The following is a 13,536-nucleotide window of genomic DNA, read 5'->3' as shown; positions in this document are numbered from 1 at the left end:
TACTCTGTCCCCACGTCCCCTACTTTCGCACCCTCTCCCCATATCGGGCCATTTAGCCAGTTGAATCCACACTCGGCCACCCATTTACACCAACCCTACATTAATCCCATTTTATTTACTCTAAATCCCTCAGATTGTATCTACACTGTGAATGGCTCAATTGTAGTCATGTATTGTTCAAGAAGGAACTGCAGATGCTGGAAAATCAAAGGTAGACAAAAATGCTGGAGAAACTCAGCGGGTGCAGCAGCATCTATGGAGCGAAGGAAATAGACAACGTTTCGGGTTTTGGCCCGAAACGTTGTCTATTTCCTTCGCTCCATAGATGCTGCCGCACCCGCTGCGTTTCTACAGCATTTTTATCTACCCTTGTAGTCATGTATTGTTTTTCCACTGACTGGTTAGCACACAACAAAAGTACCTTGGTTCACGTGACAATAAACTAAACTCAATGTAATGTTCACTGGCATATTTGGGGCACTAAACCTTCTGACGAGCATATCTTTGCAATGTGAAAGGAGACCCACACACAGCGAGAACGAGCAAATTCTGCACAGACCGCACCAGAGGTCAACACTGAACCTGGGTCATTGCTACTGTGAGGCAGTAGCTGCAATACTGTCATCATCAGGCTGCCATACTTCGCCTTGATGCTGTAACTCGATTCTAACATCTGCCTTCTCAATAGGCATATGAGAATATTTTGTTCATAAATGAGAGGAGCCGAATGAGGCCATTCAGCCCATCGTCTACTTCGCCATTCAATCATAGCTGATCTATCTTTTCCTCTTAACCCCATTCTCCTGCCTTCTCCCCATAACGCCTGATACCCCTACTAATCAATAATCTATCTATCTCTGCTTTAAAAATATCCATTGACTTGGCCTCCACAGTCTTCTGTGGCAATGAATTCCACAGATTCTGGCTAAAGATATTCCTCCTCATTTCCATCCTAAAGGAACGTCCTTTAATTCTGAGGCTATGACCTTTGGTCCTTGACTCTCCCACTACTGGAAACATCATCTCCAAATCCACTCTATCCAGGCCTTTCATTATTCGGTTAGTTTCAATAAGGTTCCCCCTCATCCTTTATACTCCAGCTAATAGAGGCGAAATGCCATCAAACGCTCATCATACGTTAAGCTTCTCATTCCTGGGATCTTTCTCATAAACCTCCACTTGACCCTCTCCAGCGCCAGCACATCCTTCCTCAGATATGAGGCCCAAAATTGCTCACAGTAATCCAAATGCGGTCTAACCAGCACCTTATAGAGTCTGAAGAAGGGTTTCGGCCCGAAACGTTGCCTATTTCCTTCGCTCCATAGATGTTGCTGCGCCCGCTGAGTTTCTCCAGCTTTTTTGTGTACCTTCGATTTTCCAGCATCTGCAGTTCCTTCTTAAACACATTATAGAGCGCCTCAGCATTACATCCCTGTTTTTGTATTGTATTGTAGTCCTCTTGAAATAAATACATTGTTGCTGACTGGTTCACCATAAACACTGCTTCTTTCTCTCATCAGAAATACTACCCACCGGATTTTGATCCATCAAAAATCCCAAAACTCAAACTTCCCAAAGATCGACAGTATGTGGTGCGATTAATGGCTCCTTTCAACATGAGGTGGGGACGCTATAACTGCCAACTAGTTTGTGATTAAGTTTGTATTTTCAATTATAATATTTGTAACAAATCTTTAACATGAGCTAATTTTTGTTATTATTTAATTTGTTTACATGAATGGTGCATTGTAAATAATTGAGTGGTTGGAAATATTTAAATGAACAGACAAAGTACACATTTTCAGTTGTGGGGGACTAGAGGATGGCTAATTTTAGTTTACAGCGTGGAAACAGGCTCGTCAGCCCACAGAGTGCACACTGACCAGCGATTCCTGCTGTCTAACATTATCGTACACACACTCGGGACAATTTACATTTATATACAAAGTCAATTAACCTACAAACCTGTACATTTTTGGAGTGGGAGGAAACCGAAGATCTTGGAGAAAACTCACACAGGTCACGGGGACAACTCCATACAGACATGCGCCCGTAGTCAGGATCAAACCCAAGTCTCTGGCAATGTAAGGCAGCAGCTTTACCGCCACACCTCCGTGCTGGCTAATATTGTGTCTTTGTTTCAGAAAGGCACAAAGACAAGCCAGGATATGACAGGACAGTGAGCCTAACATCAGTGAGGGGGGAAGGTGCCTGGAGGAGATTATGAGGGACAGGACCTGCCACCATTTTGAAAAGCAATGATTAATAAGGGGTATTAATTCCCCACTCTCCTCCTCTGAGGGACCAATGTTAACTTTAGCATCTGCCTTTTACATACCTATAAATCTACCATCTACACTTAACCAGTCCACTTCAACCAACTTTGGCCTCACACCATTGTAATTTAAATTTAGGACATTAGTTTTACATATTTCTCTCTCGAATTGAATTGAAACTTTGTCACAGTCTTATACTTTTTCCTAGGGAATTCTAAGCTGTAAGGTCATTAATTAATCATGTCTTATTTTGCAGTACCAGATCTAAAATTACATACTCTCTGGATGGTTTCTCAGTGGACCGCTCAAAAACACCATTCCAAATACACTCAATCTACATGTCCTCAAGACTGTCCTTGCCAATTTGATTTGTTTAATAATTAAAACCATCCATGAGTTTCTTTCTTACAAGCCCCTATTATTTCCTGACAGACTATCCAAAAATATATAATTCCGACAGAGCCTTTAATTTTATCTAATCGTTTTTCCTTACTCTGACTCTTTTTGCTGGTGCACTCTCAGGCCTATGTGGTCTTTCCTTCCCGAATATACTTTGGATCTAGATACCACGATCAGTACCGTGAGTTATTGCCATTTCCTTTCGCTTTGGCTTCCTAAACATCCTCTTAACTGAACCCCATCCCTCTATTGCCAGCTCCTTCTTGTATCAAAACTGGGAAACTGTTTGTGAGGGGGGTGGATTTGCAGAGCTCCTGCACTCCATGCCTGCTTCTCCTAGGAGTCTGTCTGTAACTCTAGCTCATAAGCTCATAGGAGCAGAATCAGGCAATTTCAGCTCATCAAATCTACTCCATTATTCAATCATGGTTGATCTATCTTTCCCTCTCAACTCCATTATCCTGCCTTTGCCCCATAACCCCGACACCCTTACTAATCAAGAATCTGTCATTCTCCAACAAAAGTATCCATTGATATGGCCTCCACAGCCTTCTGTGGCAATTAATTCCACAGATTCACCACCCTCTGACTAAATAAATTCCCTCTCATCTCCTTTCTAAAGGTATGTCCTATTATTCTGACGCTGTGGCCTCTTGTCCTAGACTCTCCCACTAGTGGAAACATCCTCTCCACATTCACTCTATCTAGGCCTGCATCTGCATATGTTTATGGTGTTATGTGATTACCTTTCTAAATATGCTATTTTAATCCCCCCTGAGTTACTCAGGCATTTTGAGAGCTATGATATGCATACAACATCAGAGCTTCATGTTCCAATACAAATCCCTAGACTATAGAACATGACCTAAACCAGAATGTATTCTCAGGATGCATCTCTCTAAGTTTGAGGCCACTTTTGCCCATGCAAGTAAATAGTATTATTCATAGGAGAAGAGAAAATTCTCTCAGTGCGCTAGCTGACACTCCTCCCTCATATCATCAAATGTCAACAAAATACACATAGAAACATGGTACAATTACACTTCCTATATTAATGAAACTGGTGAATTTGCCTCTTCTTCAAAATGTAGTCTTGACTATCTTTTTATTTTTTTTATCCAAATTCAAATATACCCAGTGGAGATGGAATTTCTGAATCAACTTGCATGGTGCATCTCAATTGCCTGGGCCATTTGTCTTTTGCTGTTTGTCATTTTCGCTTGTTCTTGTGTCAGATGCAAAACGTGTGGAGAGTATATTTATAAAGGCAAGAAATTCAACGCACGTAAAGAAACTGTACAAAATGAAGTCTACCTGGGACTGCCCATCTTCCGCTTCTACATCAAGTGCACCAGATGTCTGGCAGAAATCACATTTAAGGTAACTATTATTTCACCTTCCTTTTGCTTCACTCACATGAGGTTTCCTTCCACCGGTTTATATTTGTACGCAATCAATTCATCTAGAGCACGCAAGACAATACTTTGCACTGGGGAAATGGCATTGTTTATTGGAAATCAATCATTCTGGCCGCTGCAGATGACTGCAGGATTCCTTGGGGCAATGTTCATCCATCTTCAGATACTTCATCAATGACCTTTCTTCCATCATAAGGTCCAAAGCGGGGATGTGTTATGATGACTGCACAGTGCTCCATTTCATTCGTGTTATCTCAACGTTCCCCTTCAAATGAAGCAGTCTATGCCTGCATGCATTCAGACATTTGATTTGATTCAATTTATTGTCATTACATGACATAAATGGAGGTAACATTCATGCCATAAAAAGGATTGATGATGGAACACTGAGTTGGAAAGGACAGGAAGCTTTCATGTTCCTGGTTGGGATGTTTTCAGGCAAAAAAGAGAAGCATAAAAGAAGGTGGTAGATGGTAATATTGTTTAGAAAAAAACAATCACAACTACAAGAAGGTAGTATGTGTAAGAAGAATGTTTAAGTGAGGCTGCATAGGTTGAACTAAAGATCAAAAGAGGGACACTTGCATTATTGGTTATGAACTACAGATCTCCAGACAGTCCAAGGGATACGGAAGAACAAACTTGCACGCATATTTATAACACATGCAACAAAATTAACAAATAAAGAGGGATTTTAATTACCCCAATTTTAACTTGGATACAGTCAGTTCAAAAATTGTCGAAATCCATAGATTTCCTAAGTTGCATTCCGGTGGGCATTAATAGCCACTTGTAGCAAGCCTGACAAGGGGGAAAAGGAGCAATGCTGGGTTTAGTAATAGAAAATAGGTGCAGGAGTAGGCCATTTGGCCCTTCGAGCATGGGAGAGCATTTTTGTGGTTGTGATCAAAAATCAAGTAGATTAAATATAGTTCTGGAAAAGGATGAAGATAAAATGTTTTATAATGGGACTACTAGACCTAGAAGTAGTTCACCAAAAAAAAAGCCTGGAAGCAGCATAATAAATCAGTCTCGGGGCATTTCCGAAGAAGAAAAGCATTGAGGGTAACCTTGTTTCCACAAAGTGCGAAACTGTTTAATCCAAAGGCCACTGGATGGTGAGGGAGACGAAAAGTCTCAAAGAGAAGCTTATGTCAGAAACTGAGAGTTTAAGACAAGAGAAAGCACAGGGATAAAATTAAGTGGAAAATTAGGAAAGCAAGAGAATGTAAAAAATATATTGGTGGTTAAAATCAATGAAAATATAAAAATGGTTTATAGGTACACAAAAGCTAATGGATAACCAGGGCAACAGCAGGCTCCATTAGAGACCAGAAAAATGACCTGTGTGTGGGGGAGAGAGGATGTCGTTAAGGCACTTTGTGAATATTTCATTACTGTCTTCATAAAACATGGAATGATGTCAATGTTGAATATAAGACAGACATGGTAAATATTGATCAGATAAAGATAGGAAGAGAGACGGTATGACATGGATTTAGTACCTTGGAAAAGCTTTGTATCGCCAGTCTTGAAGATCCAAAGGCATTGAACTAAAAAAGGGAGGATATTCTGGAGGCTCTGACTGCGGTTCTTCAATTCTTCCTAGTTACTGGAATATTGCCACAGGACAAGAGGATTTTTAACATGCCATTGTTTATAAAAAAGGTTTAAAGGATCAACAGGTAATTACAGTCCAGTTAGTTTAGCATTTGTTCAGCTCAATTATTGGAGTCTTGTAAGCTGTAGCGTAAATACTAATTTAGAAAGTCACAGATAAATCAAGGACAGTGAGCGTGAAATTGTTAAGGGAAGTTCAAATATAATTAGCTTTGAATTATCGAGGTGGTAGCAAGAAGAGTAGCAGATGTCAGTATGTTTGAGTAATTTTGCTTGCATTTAACATGGTATTTGGTAAGGTCCCACATTGCAGGTGGATTAAAAAAGTAGGATCCCAGGTGGGGTGGCAACTTGACGGTGGCTGGAAGCAAGGTGGCTGAAAATCAAAAGAAATTGCAAGTGCTAGAAATCTGAAATAAAAAACAGAAAATCCTGACAACACTTGGCAAGTCTGAGAATTGACCATTCAACTTCTTGACCTTGTTTGGACCCAAAATTTTAACTGTTTTTCTTTCCACGGATGCTTGGCTGACTATTTCCAACATTTTGTGCTTTTATAGCAAAGAGTAGTGATTGATGGGATTGACATTGACTATTTTACTATTTACTACCACAGAGAGACATGCTGCATCTGTGGTGAATCTGTGGAATTCTCTGCCACAGAAGGTAGTTGAGGCCAGTTCATTGGCTATATTTAAGAGGGAGTTAGATGTGGCCCTTGTGGCTAAAGGGATCTGGGGGTATGGAGAGAAGGCAGGTACAGGATACTGAGTTGGATGATCAGCCATGATCAAATTGAATGGCGGTGCAGGCTCGAAAGGCCTACTCCTGCACCTATTTTCTATGTTTTTATGTTATTATCTTACCTATATGGGGATAACTGAGAAAGCAACGTTGATAGTTATCTACTCAGCATTTAGTTAGTTAATTAGCACTCAGGCTTTTTACCAATAATTGATTGTGGCCCTGGAAGCCCTCCCACTCCACAAGTGCCATGCACAGGAACCAGGAAACAGGAGAAAACCTTGCAACAGCCAAAGGTAGACACAAAATGCTGCAGTAACTCAGCGGGACAGGCCAGCATTTCTGGAGAGAAGGAATGGGGGACGATTTGGGTCGATACCCTTCTTCAGACTGATTATCTCATACTGAGTGATTTCACAGAGATCAACAGTCCACTCTTGACAGTAATTATAGTATTGTTCAGTAAGGGAATCAAAAGTTACTGGCAGAAGGCAGGAGAATGAGGTTGAGAGGGAAAAATAGATCAACCATGATCGAATGGCGGAGCACACTCGATGGGCCGAGTGGCCTAATTCTGCTCCTATATCTTATAACGATTCATGAACCTTTTTTGGGAACTAAAAAACATTTCCCTGGAATAATCCGGATAATATGGGTATAAATACCACTAGGATAATTTAAGGGTTGGATTTAAAATGTTAGTCATTGGAGGGTGTGTAAAAGTTCATATATAACCTAACTAGATCTTCAGCTTCTTTCAGAGAAAACAAACTTGTCATTACCCAGGCTGGCCCATATGGAAGTCCCGTCTCATACCAATTGTTTGGGTCAGACACCAGTGACTCAGCAAGCAGCTTGAGTGCAACTAGCCTTAGCCACTAATGCCAACTACCCAAGATTTAGTCTAAAGAAAACAACAATTTGCCTTCATTCTTCATATCTAAGACATGCATGAATAGACCACTTAATCCTTGGCTTTTTTCCACCATTCAATAAGAACAGGAGTGATTGTGACTTACCTCCATGTACTTGCCTTTGACGGTTTTTGTTTAGGGGTTGGGGACTCTTAGATTTGGATCTTTCGCAGAAGAGAATTCCAGACATCTGTCACTCTTCTTGCATTGAAGTTTAGTTTAGAGATACAGCGTGGAAACAGGCCCTTCGGCCCATCGTGTCCACGCTGACCATCGATCACCCATTTACACTAGTATATTATCCCACTTTCTCCTCCACCCATACACACCAGGGGCAATTTGCATTGGCCAATTAAGCTACAAATCCGCACACCTTTGAGATGTGGGAGGAAATCGGAGCACCCAGGGAAAACGTGCAAACTCCGCACAGACAGCACCCGAGGTCAGGATCGAACCCGGGTCTCTTGCATTGGCAAGTTAGAGGGCTAAGCCTTTACTCCACTTCTGAAAGGCTTGGTTATCTAACTTGCTCTAATCTTGGGTTCATCAATCAAAGGGAAGTTATCCCATTCAATCTAACTAGTTCATCTTAACATCTTGAAAAGTTACTCATATTGCTTCTAAATGTAACAAAATACAACTATTTATTTGATCTCTGTTCATAACTCAAGCCTTACTGTCTGGGCATCATTCTAAAAATGTCTGTTGCTCTTCATCCAAAGCCAGTATATACTGTTTCACAGATCATAGCAGCTTTTGAAACTGAGTAGCTTGAGGACTGAGAAACTGAGTCCACATAATGATTCCAGCTAATTAAATCATTGCTGCTCTTGATAAATGTCAACTGATTATCTTTCCTTTTTGTCACTCTTCACCACTCCTTCCCTATCCCACCCAATGTTTCCAAGCACACAAATTAGGAAGGATGTGATTGAGCTAGAGAGGGTTATTATAGGAACATTAATAGATGTGGGTGAAATTAACTTCATCTGCTTTGAACCTCTGGCATCCTGCCTTCTGTCCCCGAGCGAACGCCACACCTATTTGTTATGTACAGGTGCACAACCTTTTATCCGGAGTTCCGGAAACCGAAAAGCTCCGAAAACCGGACATTTTTTCCAGGATGTCGTCTGCACACCAAAGCTCGCGTTTGGCGCCAAACTTGACCCGAAACGACCCACGGTCAACCCAGGTCTATACTACTGTAGCGGCTGCCTCCTCCCCGGAGACCGGGTAGACACTTAAACATCTGTAAATCATTGCTTAAATGTTAGTCAGTTAGTTTGGGGGGCTTTTATGTGAAGGGGAGGGGGGTGAAGGGGGAAACTTTAATTCTTAGTCCCCTACCTGGTCGGAGAGGCGGGGAGCGGGCAATGCCTTACCGGGTCGCCGTGCAGTAAGCTCCGGAGCGCTGTGGCCGCCGACTCCCAACATCGCGGAGCTGGGGCTGCGGGCGTCCGGCCGCGGGCCGCGCTGGATTTGGAGCGCCGCGCAGCCAGGGGTAGAGTTGCCGGGGTCGGAGCTCCAACCGGCGCCGCCCGCGGCCGGACGCCCGCAGCCCCCAGCTCCGCGATGTTGGGAGTCGGCGGCCACAGCGCTCCGGAGCTTACTGCACGGTGACCCAGTAAGGCATTGCCCGCTCCCCGCCTCTCCGACCAGGTAGGGGACTAAGAATTAAAGTTTCCCCCTTCACCCTCCCCCCACCACATAAAATCCCTCCAAACTAACTGACTAACATTTAAGCAATGATTTACAATGATTCCCCGGTCTCCAGGGAGGAGGCAGCCGCTCCAGACTTTTCAAGCCGCCCGCGCTACCTACCTAATCTACGCTAAAAATCTTCCATTCGGAAATCCGAAAAATTCCGAAATCCGAGAAGTGTCTGGTCCCAAGGCTTTCGGATAAAAGGTTGTGCACCTGTATTTGTATCTTAGCCTTTAAACCATTGTTTAACACGCATTAGTTATGATTGAGCATTCAAGAAAATAATTTGTTTTTGAATGTCTTTGCAGGATTCTCATCACTGTTTGGGTCACAGCATGTACTTCATTTGACATGTACTAATCATGGCTGCCAAACGTTTAATTTTCCAGACTGACCCCGAGAAAACAGATTACGTGGTGGAGCATGGGGCAACGCGGAACTTTCAAGCAGAGAAACTGCTGGAGGAGCAGGAGAAACAAATTCAGAAAGATCGGGAAGAGGAAGAGCTGAATAACCCGATGAAGGTATTGCAATTTATCAACAGCACAGAGGCGGACTCGCCCATCAGACCACAGCAGGTCTTCATGTTACATGTGTCTCCACTCACCCCATCGCAGGGTTACATATACATCTATTCCTTTCTCTCTCTCGTTCTTATTTTGTCAAGCTGGAAAGGCTACAGAGAAGATTTACGAGGATGTTGCAAGGACTAGACAATCTGAGCTATAGGGAGAGGTTGAGTAGGCTGGGACTATTCCCTGGAGCACAGGAGGATGAGGGGTGATCTTATAGAGGTGTATAACATTGTGAGAGGAATAGATCGGGTAGATGCCCAGAGTCTCTTGCCCAGAGTCTCTTGCCCAGAGTAGGTGAATTGAGGACCGGAGGACACAGGTTTAAGGTGAAGGGGAAAAGATTTAATAGGAATATGAGTGGTAACTTTTTCACACAAAGGTTGGTGGGTGTATGGAACAAGCTGCCGGAGGTAGCTGAGGCTGGGACTATCCCAACATTTAAGAAGCAGACAAGTACATGGATAGGACAGGTTTGGCGGAATATGGACCAAACGCAGGCAGGTTGGACTAGCGTAGCTGGGACATATTGGCCAGTGTAGACAAGTTGGGCCGAAGGGCCTGTTTTCACACTGTATAACTCTATGACTACAGTGCCCTCCAGAATGTTTGAGACAAAGATTCATCATTTATTTATTTGCCTCTGTACTCCACAATTTGAGATTTGTAATTTAAAAAAAAATCACATGTGGTTAAAGTATATATTGTCAGATTTTATTAAAGGGTATTTTTATACATTTTGGTTTCACCATTATTATTTCATAAAGGCTCAGTGCTAAATTAGTCGGGCAAACTGTGAAACAATTCCGACACCATATGAAAGGTTAGTATTAGACCATAAGATATAGGAGCAGAATTAAGCCATTCAGCCCATCAGTCTATTCCACTATTTTCTCCCTCAACCCCATTCTCCTGCCTTCTTCCCATAACCTTTTGAGTTTCAGGCTGAAGTGAAAGGAATTGGGGCTATGAGATCAGAAGAGAGGTTTAAATATGATTATAATTATTTGCTTAGATAACAGGTATGACCAAAGGACCTGTTTCCATTAAAAATACAGCACTGATTCAGGCGGTATCAAATATGTTAAGGAAAACAAGTAGATAATCAAAATATCATTTCAACCATAGAGGTAGTTTGGCTGCTCTTTACTTTGTCACCATCTAGCAACCTTGCTTAACAAAAAAATATCATGTAAATTTTCAATTGACCCTGTCCCAACAATGACTTTAGGGAGAATGTTTCAGATCTCCACTCCACTGAATGTGAGCTATTTCTTGCTGATTTAATTCCCAAATAACCTGGCTCTATTATTAAGCTTTGTTCTGGACTCTCTTCCTACAGGGGATAGTTTGTTCCCCTCCCCCAGCTTATCAAATCTTCAGGATCGACTCCATTCAGATCTTATGTACTCTGTGGAATATGAGCTTTCTCTGCACCCTTCAATATATAGTTCTTCTCCTCACAGTTTCATTCGGGTGAATCAGCATTACATTCTTTCCCTGTGGGGCATGGTCCCAGCACAGAGCATTGATCTAATTATTGTCTAATTGGAGTTTTTAAACACAATTATATTCCACGAATTCCCACTTTGCTGGCCTCGGATATGCATCGCATATTTGAGTTATTCCTTTTTTTCATGGTCGTATAATTTATAAGCAACACATAATGCTGTCAAAAAGTGAAGACTTTCTTTTACACTATCCTGGATCCTAGGTTCTTTTCAATGAACAGAGCTGTCCTTCACATTTGAGCTTAGACGGGCATGACAAATAGTTCTGTGGTGACCGTGTACAGAGGCACTGGAGACAGTGTACCAGGTAGATATATACGTCTTTATTCATCAACGCAAGTAGACATTCTTTTGGAGACCCATTCAGTAGAATTTCTCCACACTTTCTCCAATACATCGTTTTTATATTCAGGAACAAAGATAACAGCCAGTGATTCAATACAATTTCAATGGTTAGAATTACATTGTTTACTTCAATTTTTTTATGTCTGACAAATGGTTGCACCAAATTACATTTTTACAATGGAACACACCGGAGTCAAGGTACGGCAAAGCAGAGATCCAATCAATTCCCCTCAGGTTCCCTGGTGGAACGTAGTCATCCTTAACAATTTCTCCTTTGACTTTTCTCACTTTCTTCAAGTCAAAGGTGTAGCCATTAGCACTCTCACGAGCCCCAGCTTTGCCTGTCTTTTTCTTGGAAACTTTGAACACTCCTTGTTCCAAACGTATCCCAGCACCATTCACCACTCTTTCTCCGTTATATTGAAGACTGCATCAGGGCCAACACCTGCAGGCGTGCAGAACTTGTTGATTTCATCAATTTTACTACCTTACATCCTGTCCTCAAATTCACTTGGACTACTGACACTCCTCTTTCACATTCTCTGTCTCAACAAGGTACAAACTGTTGATTAAGGATGCTATCCCCCCTACTCTCAATTTCTCCATCACCACTGTATCTGCTCCCAAGATGAGGCTTTCCATTCTGGAATATCTGAGACGTCCTCTTTCTTTCGTACATTTGGTTTCCCTCCTGCTGTCAGAGACAGATCACTCAGCCATGACTCCTCTGTGGCAGAGTTCCCCATGTCCTCACCTTTCACCTTATTTCACCGTCTGTTCCCTTCCATACATTTCCATCCCTCCGGCTTTGCATTTTACTCCCCCATTTCTTTCCTTATCTGACAACCTTTTTGTCTCCTTTTCCCATCTAGCCTTTGTCACTTACTCCACCTATCTGCCAATCCCATTCCCCTACTCCCCAAACCTGTATCCAACTACCACTTCCCAAGCTTTGCCCCAACCCAAAATTTTGCCTGTCCAACCCATCCACAGACGCTGCCTGATCCACTGAGTTTTTACAGCGTTTTACTTTTTGCTGAAGATTCTGGCATTTGCAGTATCTTCTATCTCCCTGTGATTTATTTTATATCATGTGTGAAGTGTTCAGAAGCAAGGAGCCTGCTTGAAAATGTCTCTTCCGTATTAATGGCTGCAGTGCAACATTTAAACAATGATAAATAAACAGAAATTAAATAAGCTTGTTGTTGCAGATTGTTGGTTATTGCGGCACTCGTGGATTCATTGATGTCGTCATTGTTTCAGATTCTGGAAAACAGGACAAAAGACTCTAAGATGGAAATGGAGGTCTTGGAAAACCTGCAGGAGCTGAAGGAATTAAATCAGCGTCAGGCCAACGTGGACTTTGAGGGCATGTTACAGGAGTACCAAAAATATGAAAAGGATCTAAAACGTCAACAGGTGGAGGACGATGAGCGAGAGACGAAGTAGGTCAGCTCTCAAGATGGAAAATTGTCCAGTTTTGTGCATTTGATGACTATGAGCACTAAACTACCAAGAAATAAATGAATGAGTTGGAATTGAGAGAACAAGGATGCCATTATATTACAGTGAAAGATCTAGACGAGTCAATTTGCAGAGAATCTACAGAGATTCACAGAATAGTAACAGTGGGGTCAGGGATTGGAATAATGTCGAGGGAGGATTTTTTGAAGTGAGTTCAGGACAACTTTCCTGATTGTGCATTTCTGGTACAATGAAGAAAGACGCATTGCTGGACTTCTTACACGCAATAAGAGATGTGGAGCCAACCAGGAACCAAATTGGCCACCATGAGGGCATCACTCGAGTACTGAAAACGTACTTCCCGTACTTAGGTTTCTGCAAATAAGTTGATTCTGTTTGAGCCAAATGTATTAGCAGATGGTCACTCTTGGTTCAGTAATTGTAATAAAATATGTTTTAAAATAGCTTCACAAAAGAATATAGTAACTCTATGACAAGCTTAGTTTAGTGGAGAGGAACCAATGTTAAAGGGATGAAACTGGATTTTGGGAGGGTAAATTAGAATCAGA

The 13,536-nt window shown here is 42.0% G+C and overlaps 1 protein-coding gene across 2 annotated transcripts in view; it reads left to right on the top strand.

Moving 5' to 3' along the window:
• Window positions 1-13,536, top strand: part of yju2 (YJU2 splicing factor homolog) — a 42,218-nt gene that overhangs the window by 1,221 nt on the left and 27,461 nt on the right. For both annotated transcript variants that reach the window (XR_004416215.1, XM_033046608.1), the window contains exons 2-5: window positions 1,521-1,621; window positions 3,911-4,055; window positions 9,465-9,599; window positions 12,767-12,948. Coding sequence is in view for 1 of the 2 variants with exons in the window: in XM_033046608.1 (XP_032902499.1) it covers window positions 1,521-1,621; window positions 3,911-4,055; window positions 9,465-9,599; window positions 12,767-12,948 (563 nt within the window). In the remaining variant the exon portion in view is untranslated. The remainder of the gene's footprint in view (window positions 1-1,520; window positions 1,622-3,910; window positions 4,056-9,464; window positions 9,600-12,766; window positions 12,949-13,536) is intronic.

Source organism: Amblyraja radiata, chromosome 29 (genome assembly GCF_010909765.2).
Source record: "Amblyraja radiata isolate CabotCenter1 chromosome 29, sAmbRad1.1.pri, whole genome shotgun sequence".
In the NCBI taxonomy this organism is placed as follows: Eukaryota; Metazoa; Chordata; class Chondrichthyes; order Rajiformes; family Rajidae; genus Amblyraja; species Amblyraja radiata.
This window is presented reverse-complemented; position numbering and strand designations above follow the sequence as displayed.